The sequence below is a fragment of the Orycteropus afer genome, unplaced genomic scaffold, assembly GCF_000298275.1.
Source record: "Orycteropus afer afer isolate SDZICR_OR568_19922 unplaced genomic scaffold, OryAfe1.0 scaffold00338, whole genome shotgun sequence".
NCBI lineage: Eukaryota > Metazoa > Chordata > Mammalia > Tubulidentata > Orycteropodidae > Orycteropus > Orycteropus afer.
This window is the reverse complement of record NW_006921925.1, coordinates 2,330,044-2,338,733: the sequence shown is the minus strand read 5'-3', so window position 1 is coordinate 2,338,733 and position 8,690 is coordinate 2,330,044. Positions and strand designations below refer to the sequence as shown.

The window sequence follows — 8,690 nt, the reverse complement described above, 5'->3', positions numbered from 1 at the left end:
GTATTAACATTTTTAATTATCATATATCAGATTATTCCCTCCTCCACCCCACTCCCCTATCCTTCTGATTTAATATCATAGAGAAAAACCCAAAGTCCTTCCAATGGTCCTGAAGGCCCCATGTGGTCTCTCCATCTCTATCTCACCACTACCTCTCTGGCCTCATGCTCTATCATTTTCCTCCTTGTCCGCATTGACCTCCTAATATTTCTCGTAGACAACTGGAACAGCTCTCCTGAGGCCCTTGTCACATGTCCATCCCTATACAGGGAATGTTCTTCTCCAAGTTATTCACATAGCACTTCCATTACTAACTTCAGATCTCAGCTCAAATGTGACTTTGTTAGACATACTCTCCAATGTACGCTAAATCCCCATCCTTCATGGCTTACACCCGTATTCCCTGACCCCCTTAGCACACTTTATTTTTCAGATCATTTACCGTTTTACATACTGCATATTTTCTTGTATACTTCCTTATTTTCTTTTCCTCCTCACCCTTTGACAAGAGTGAAAACTTCCGTGAGATAAATGATTTTAGTCTATTTCATTTACTTCTAAATCCTCTGTGCTTATTAGTACAGTACCTAGCAAGTCACCCAATGAATTTTTGATAAGTGAATAATTAGTTATAAAATCTTGTATCTACTAATTTTTTTTATAGAAAATTGTGGCTTTTTTTCCCCGCTTAAGTAATTTATCATTCAGGATCCCAGGAGAAAACAAATAGCACACAATTATAAATGAGTAACTTAAAAAGAATTTAATAACATGCCTATTCACAAAGGTAAAGATATAGTGAAGTGCCCCCAGGCTAGTAAGAGCAGCACCATTATCATCTTGAAGCCTGAGGGACAGAGGAATCCGGAGGTTTACAGAACCCAGAGAGCCAGCTAGGGCTGTCTGTGGAGGGGGTGCAGTCAGCCCTGGAAAACCTGGGGGAAGTCAGGGGAATAAATGCCCGACCTCATCCTTCTCGCTCTGGGGCCTCCTCTCTGTACTCCCTTTTGGCTGACCCAACCAGAAGCAGGGAGACTTTTGACGTAGTGCAATTATCTGGCTCTTGTTGCTCCAAGTGGGGTGGAAGGAGATGAAGCATGGATCTCCAGGGCCTGCTGAAAGTATATGGCACAAGGATCAGTCAATCCCAGAAGTCTTCCATAATCATCAAAAACAGTGTGGCAATCATCTGAAAGGAACACGTCAGGGTAAAGAAACCAACAGAGTGAAAGTTGCAAGAACTGAGTTCTAATCGTCACTTAACCAATAACATTTCTTGGTTAATCATTTTAACTTTCTGAACCTGTTTCCTCATCTGTAAAATAATAAGTGGAGTAAAATCACTTCTGAGGTCTCTTCCACTGATTAAATTCTGTTCCACTCAAGGATTTGATCTCTGTTAAGAGAACAAAATTTGATCTAGGGGACATGTATCAACAGCACTTACAGAGAAGGAGTCAAGCAATCTTGGGTTTGGCTTCTGGATTTGATCATTCAATGGAATACTTTATAACTACTTCTCCTTCCCTTCACACTATGTTATTCTAAAAGAGTATGCAGAGAAGGAAAATTGATAATTAGAGGAATTTTAGTTTGTATAGAATTGTTTACATATGAATCTCAGACAAAAATCCTAGTGGCTATGATTGTGTGTTTTCTCCTTAGAATCAACTGTATTTATTCCTCAGTCTGAATATTCCATTGAAGAAGACATTGGAGAACTGTTCATTCCCATCAGGAGAAGTGGAGATGTGAGCCAGGAATTGATGGTGATCTGTTTCACACAACAAGGTAACCTGATCTGCAAATAAAATATCTCCCCAAAGACATAAATAAGGCTCTTTAATATATTGGACTCATAACATTTTGCCATGAGGAGTATGATTTATTATTATATTTTTCATAAAGAAAAAGGCACTGATTCAGAAGCCTTCCTTCAGTCGTACATCTTTGAAGACTCTGCTAATGTGTCCTGGCTATTTACAGTAATACTTTTTGGGGATTTCAGAAAACTGAAGCTAAAGTCCCCAACCTAAGTCTGCTCGAGGAGAAAGGGATTATTGTTTACAAAATCAAAAGAAAAAAAATGTAGACATAGCAATGCATACCCAAGGAAAATAAATAAATTTCAAACTAATGTAAAAGTAGTATGAAACTCATTTCAAACAAATTTCATAATATTTGCCTTGCTCATACGTAAGCATCCTCTGCAAGATGGTTTTATAGAATATAACATTAAATTTAATAATAATATTCATTAGTATACAAAACACCTTTCTAGGAAGTATCACTGATTTTATAAGAATGCAAAAGAAAAACTCATGTTAATATTGAGCAGACTTTCACTAAAATGGTCATTAAAGTATATAATTTGAAAAGCAGTACAGAATAGTGGTTAAAACAGAGACTTTAGAATCAGACTGAGCTTTAGGTCCCAGATCAAGTGGCTTATCCTCTGTGAACTTCAGTGGCCAAATGTATTAAATCCAGTACATTGATTGAAAAAGTTAATGAGGCAATGTGTGTAAAGCACTTGGCACTTGGCCCACACGTAGTAAGCATTTTAATACTAACTCATTGCCCTTGAGTTGATTCCGACCCTATAGCAACCCTATGGAACAGAGCAGAACTGCCCCATAGGGCTTCCAAGGCTGTAATCTTTACAGAATCAGACTGCCACATCTTTCTCCCATGGAGCAGTTGGTGGGTTCAAACCACTGACCTTTTGGTTAGTAGCCAAGTGCTTTAACCACTGTGCAGCCAGAACTCCTTCATTTTAATACCGGCAGCCTTTGTTTTGTAACATCGTGCTGACATAAAGGTTCATTGGCAGGAAAGACAAGCAAAAAGACTTGAAATTCAATATGTCCTATGTTTGAGACCATTATGAAATTGACGCATGAAACTCAGTTGTTGCTGTTAAGTGCCATCCAGTCAGCTTTAACTCATGACAACCCTAGGCACAACAGAATGGAATGTTGCCCAGTCTTGAGCCACCTCCATGATTAGTAGTGTGATAGTCATGTTTATATGTCAACTTGGCTAGGCCTGGTTGAGTGGCTGGGCAGCTGGATGTAGTATTCCCCATGATGAGACTGGTAATCAACTCCATGTGGAATCTACTATGAGCAGCTGAGTAGCTGCCTTTGGGTATGTGGTCTACTTCCTATATATAAGGAGAAGCTTTGAGAATGGTCTCTAGCCTGTGGCACGCTTGGACCCTGCATGTAGCCAAGTCATTGCTCAGCAGCCTGCTATGCTCTGCCGACCTTGGGACTTAGAATGAACTTAAGTTAATGGCCTGCCGTGTGGTTGGGTAACATCAGTACTGTGCCTTTTGACTTGTCAACCTTGGGGCTTCTCAGCCTCAGCAGCCAGCAGCTGTCTGAGTGAAGAAACACCTCTAGCTCCAGTGGGCTGGGAGCAGGAGGCAGAGCTAGACCCCAAGGTTGAGGGGCTTTCACCCAGCCCCTAGAGCCTGACACTTTGAACTTTGATTTAAAGCCTCCAAATTGTAAGAATGAACTCCTGTTTGTTAAGGCCATCCCATTTATGGTATATTTCTTGTCAGAGCGGCACTAGGTAACCAGAACAATTAGTATGCTCCTTGTTGAGACTACTGTGTATTTGGAGCAATTTCCAACCAAAGGGGCCCATCTTCTAGCACTATGTCAGGCAATATTCTATTGTGATCCAGCTGATTTTCATTGACTAATCTTCAGAAATGGATCACCAGCCTTTTATTGGTAGCTTTAGTCTGAAAGGTCCCCTGAAACCTGTCCATCATGTGTGGCCCTTCTGGGATTTGAAGTACCAGTAGCATAGCTTCCAGCATCACAGCAACACACAAACCATCACCAGACAGCAAACTGATAGATGGGTGGTAGACAAGAGTAGTACATATTTGCTATAGAAATTCCAGGGCTATTAAAATATACTAATTGACCATTAAAATGCAACATATGAAAATAATTGTTTCTGAAAATACACTTGCAATAGGTGTTACATAAAAGCCTTTTGTATTCTCTCTGGCTCCAGGAACGGCCACTGGAACTATCCTGACGTCAGTGCTCTCCTATTCTGATTACATATCCAGACCTGAGGACCACACCAGTGTTGTTCGTTTTGACAAAGATGAACGGGAGAAAATGTGTCGGATTGTTATCATTGACGACTCCTTGTACGAAGAGGAGGAAACGTTTCAAGTCCTTCTGAGTATGCCCATGGGTGGGAGAATTGGATCCCAGTTTCCAGGAGCCCAGGTTACAATCGTCCCTGACAAAGATGATGGTAAGTACTTGTTTAGCTAAAAAATCATTCCTCGTGCTGTCATTGTTAGGTGCCATCAAGTCATCTCTGACTCATAGCGACAACAGAATGAAACACTGCCCGGTTCTGTGCCAGTCTCACAATCCTTGCTATACCTAACCAAGGATTCCTCATAACAGGCGGTAGAACTGCAGGCACAACGTTCTAGACAGAATACTAGGAGTCTAAAGGAATTATAACATGCACATTTATTTTAAACTTGGCTTTATAATGTGATTACATTTTAAAGTTGGCTACATCAATCCACTTGTCTTTGATTTAATGTTCTTAAAGGGGAAGGGTCATAGCTGTGTGTGTCTGTGTTTTCCTCTGTGCAGTTTCTTTTACAATACCATTTACTACTAGGTGATTGGATATTAAATTTCATATGAAGAGCCAAAGCCATTATAATAGCTCAATTTATTTCCTTTTGATTGTTTGTTTTGTTTTGCTTTTAAAAGCTATACTTTGGAACATAATCTCATTTTTGAACTGATTCTTCAAAGAAACCTTTCAGACTAAGTTGTTAAATGAACACCCAGCATGATAATAAATATATAGAAAATTAGGTTCAACAGGCAGCTCCCTGCTCTGAAAGAAGAGACCACTCCTCCCCAGGGACCCTCAATGACCAGGAAGTAACAGAATAAGCAGAAAATGGGTCACAATCTGGCCAGGCCAAGAAATATTTTGTGAGGAAATATTTTTTGTGAGGAAATGAAGAACACGAGGAAATATTGTGAATAATCTTGTGAGAAAGTGAGAATAATAAACTGGGGAGTTGGAGCCCCAACACATGAATTATTTTTGTTTGCTCTTGAATTTCTTCATTGTGGGTGATACAGGGAGAAACTGGTGGGATAGAATCTCTTGGTTAAGAGAGAAACTAGAGGAGGTCGAAAGACTTTGATACCAAATAATCTTACAACTCAGGGAGTGGAAAATGAATTACCAAAAAGATGTTTGACAGTTAAGTGGTGAAGAAGAATGTGAGAGATTAGGGTAGTAGCATGTCTTGTCAGCTTATACCCTGCGCTAGGCACAGTGCTGAGCCCTTGTATATTATGGTACTTAATCATCCTAACAATCCTGTGAGATTGTGTTAGATGGTTTCTTTTTTCTTTCTTTCTTTCTTTTTTTTTTTTTACTGCAAAGGTTTTAAAAAGCTGATGATGAAAATTAGAAATACTTTTATTAATAATGAAGAAAGTTTTATTTCTACCTGAAACTTAGATACTACCCTACATATAAAAGCTATTGTGATATTTTAAACTTTGTTTAGATTATTACTTTAATAAGTAATCCTACTCTATACAAAAATTTTTCTTTACATCAATTGATCTTAGAGACAGAGCCGGTATTTTGAATGTCAACTGAAACAGTGCAATATTCCTAATTACACATTACTCTGCCCTATACGGTCACCATAAGTCAGAATTGATTTGACAGCAATGAGTTTGGGTTTTTTAGTATATAGATATAGTATAAATACAGATATAGACAGATTTAACTAGAAAGCATAATGAATGATTGCTTTTAATTCCATCTGTTTTATTGACAAAAACCTTTCCTTTATGGATTGGTGTGAAATGCACACTGGGAAAAAATAAAAGTGCAGAAAGAGACCATTGTTTATTTGTTGGCAAGCCTTTTCACACATCATCACTGAATCTTTAGAAGAATGAAAGGTGATGTTAATATCCCTATTTTACAGATGGTGGGTATGAGAGTTAAGAGAGGCTAAGGGAGCACTCTGGTAGCATAGTGCCTAAGGCATTTGACTGCTAACCAGAAGGCTGGTGGTTCAAACCCACCAGCCACTCCTCGGAAGGAAGATGAGGCAATCTACTTCCGTAGTGATACTGCCTCAGAAACCGAAGGAGGGGTCACTATGAGTCGGGTCCGAATTGACGGTACATAACAACAACAACAATAACAAAGGGTGCACTTGGACTTACAAAGCTAGTATGTGGCAGAGTCAATATCAGGGCCCCAAATGCAGGACCTTTCCATGCTATCACTGCCTCTAAAATGTGTTCCTAGTAATGAAGAGGTTGAGAAACAATTGCATCACATCTATTAATATGTACAGAATATATATTTATTATCATATCAATCTTTACATCCCCTTGGTGCATACAGGGCAATTGGTATTATGAGTGGAGTAGCCAATACACAGAGACTGGTCCAGTTTTGCCACTCCATCTTCCTCCGAGGAGTGGCTGTTGGGTTTGAACCTTTAGCTTTCACTACCTGGGAACCTAAAAAAAGAAGAAAAAAAAAAATACACTTTATATACTTGCCCATTTTAGATATTCCATATAATTGGAGTTGTATAATATTTGTCCTTTGAGACTGACTTATTTCATGCATAGTTTTCAAGATTCATCCATGTTAAGGCATGAATCAGATTTTCATTCTTCCTTATGGTTGACTAATACTCCACTGTACTTATGTACCACATTTTCTTTACCCATTCATTTGTTAATGGACATGGATAATTTTAATGAAGAGAATCAAGTAGTAACTAATGGTTCCCATATATAATGCAATATATTAGACAAACTCATACTAAGGGATTGATCTTCTCTACCTTGAGTTAAAGTTTCAGTTATTTAGGTTGGCATTTAATTCAATAACAAATAACCTTGGGGCACCCTACCTACCTTCCTTATCTTCCACTGGCTTTAAGACTACCCATTCTGTTCATCATCACCTGCTGGCTCAGCCTCTCTTGAAAAATTATCTTCTCCCCACTCTTAGTTTTTAGTAAACCTTTCTATCCTTGGGAGTCCAGTCAAAGTCTCACCTACGATATGAAAGGCGCCCCTGGGTGGCACAGATGTTTAAGTTAATTGAAAGGTTTGTGGTTCAAGTCCACCCAAAGGTGGATGTTCAGAAGAAAGGCCTGGTGATCTACTTCCAAAAGACTAAAGCAAAAACCAAACCAAACTCACTGCTGTGGAGTCGGATCTGACTCATAGCAACCCCTCCTTGGGTTTCCAAGGTGATATCACTACAGAAATAGATTGCCCAACCTTCCTTCTGAGGAGTGGCTGGTGGGTTTGAACCACCAGCCTTCTGGTTGGCATCAAATGCCTTAGGCACTACACCAGCAGAGCTCCCTCCAAAATACTACAACCATTGAAAACTCTACGAACACACCTGGGGTTACCATGGATCATAATCGACTCGCTGTTAAATGTTTTTGGTTTTTGGTTTTTGGTTTTATGATATGAAAGACTGCCTGAACCCACAGAGTCACACTGTGTTTTAAACTTCACACCCTCCAAAGTATCTGGAGCTATAAAAGAAAAATTCATGGAATCTGAGTATTAAAATCTGGTTCTTTCATGTCTGGCCATGACAATGTAGGAGAACTTTAGTGAGCTTGTTGATTGTTGTTAAACAGTGAGATGATAATGAAGATTAAATGGAATGCATATCCTAAGGTGACCACAGTGACAAGACATTGCCTAACAGTACCTTACCTTTTCTGATTTAGCTGAAAGGCTGCATTTATTCAAATTTATTTAAAATCGTTTTTCTCTAATAACGCATTTTAAAATGACTAATTCATTAGAACCTTGTTAGAGCATATGAATAGCATATACAATACTATTTTATACTAGATAATAGTAATACCAATACCAGGTATACAAGTTTAAGCTTAAACTAAGGTTTGAAGTCCCTCAGTAGTGCAAATGGCTAAATTCTTAACTGCTAACTGAAAAGCTAGAGGTACAAATCCACCCAGAGGCATCACAGAATAATGGCTTGGCAATCTATTTCTGAATAAGTGGCCAGAAAACCATATAGAGCACAGTTCTACTCTGACCCACATGGGGTCACCATAAGTTGGAGTCAACTCAATGGTTAATGATTTGGGCCACTTAGCCACCACACCCAAGTCTGGGATGTAGCCAGGTCTCTACTGCCTGTTTGGTGGCATCTGGCGGGGGGTGGGGGGGTACGGATGAAAAAAAAAATACCCTGAAGATTAGCTTTGGATCAATTTGGTCTTCTATCTCAGCAAGGAATGTAAAAATGAACTTAATTGTAAAAAATTAACTAATAGACTCCAACAACATGTCAAGAAAATTATTCATTATGACCAAGTTGGGTTCATATCAGGTATGCAAGGATGGTTCAACATTAGAAAAACAATCAGCGTCATCCCCCACATAAATAAAACAATTGATCATATCAATTGATGCAGAAAAGGTACTTGATAAAATCCAACACCCATTCCTGATCAAAACTCTCAGCAAAATAGAAATAGAAGGGATATTCCTCAACATAATAAAGGGCATCTATGGCGCTCTGGTAGCATAGTGGCTAAGGCACTTGACTGCTAACAAGAAGGCTGGTGGTTCAAACCC

General features: G+C 39.0%; 1 protein-coding gene across 1 annotated transcript in view; it reads left to right on the top strand.

Moving 5' to 3' along the window:
- FREM2 (FRAS1 related extracellular matrix 2) overlaps positions 1-8,690 on the top strand; it is a 357,328-nt gene that overhangs the window by 179,926 nt on the left and 168,712 nt on the right. Inside the window, exons 5-6 of the mRNA XM_007952448.1 lie at positions 1,666-1,791; positions 4,039-4,290. Of these exons, the coding sequence (XP_007950639.1) occupies positions 1,666-1,791; positions 4,039-4,290 (378 nt within the window). The remainder of the gene's footprint in view (positions 1-1,665; positions 1,792-4,038; positions 4,291-8,690) is intronic.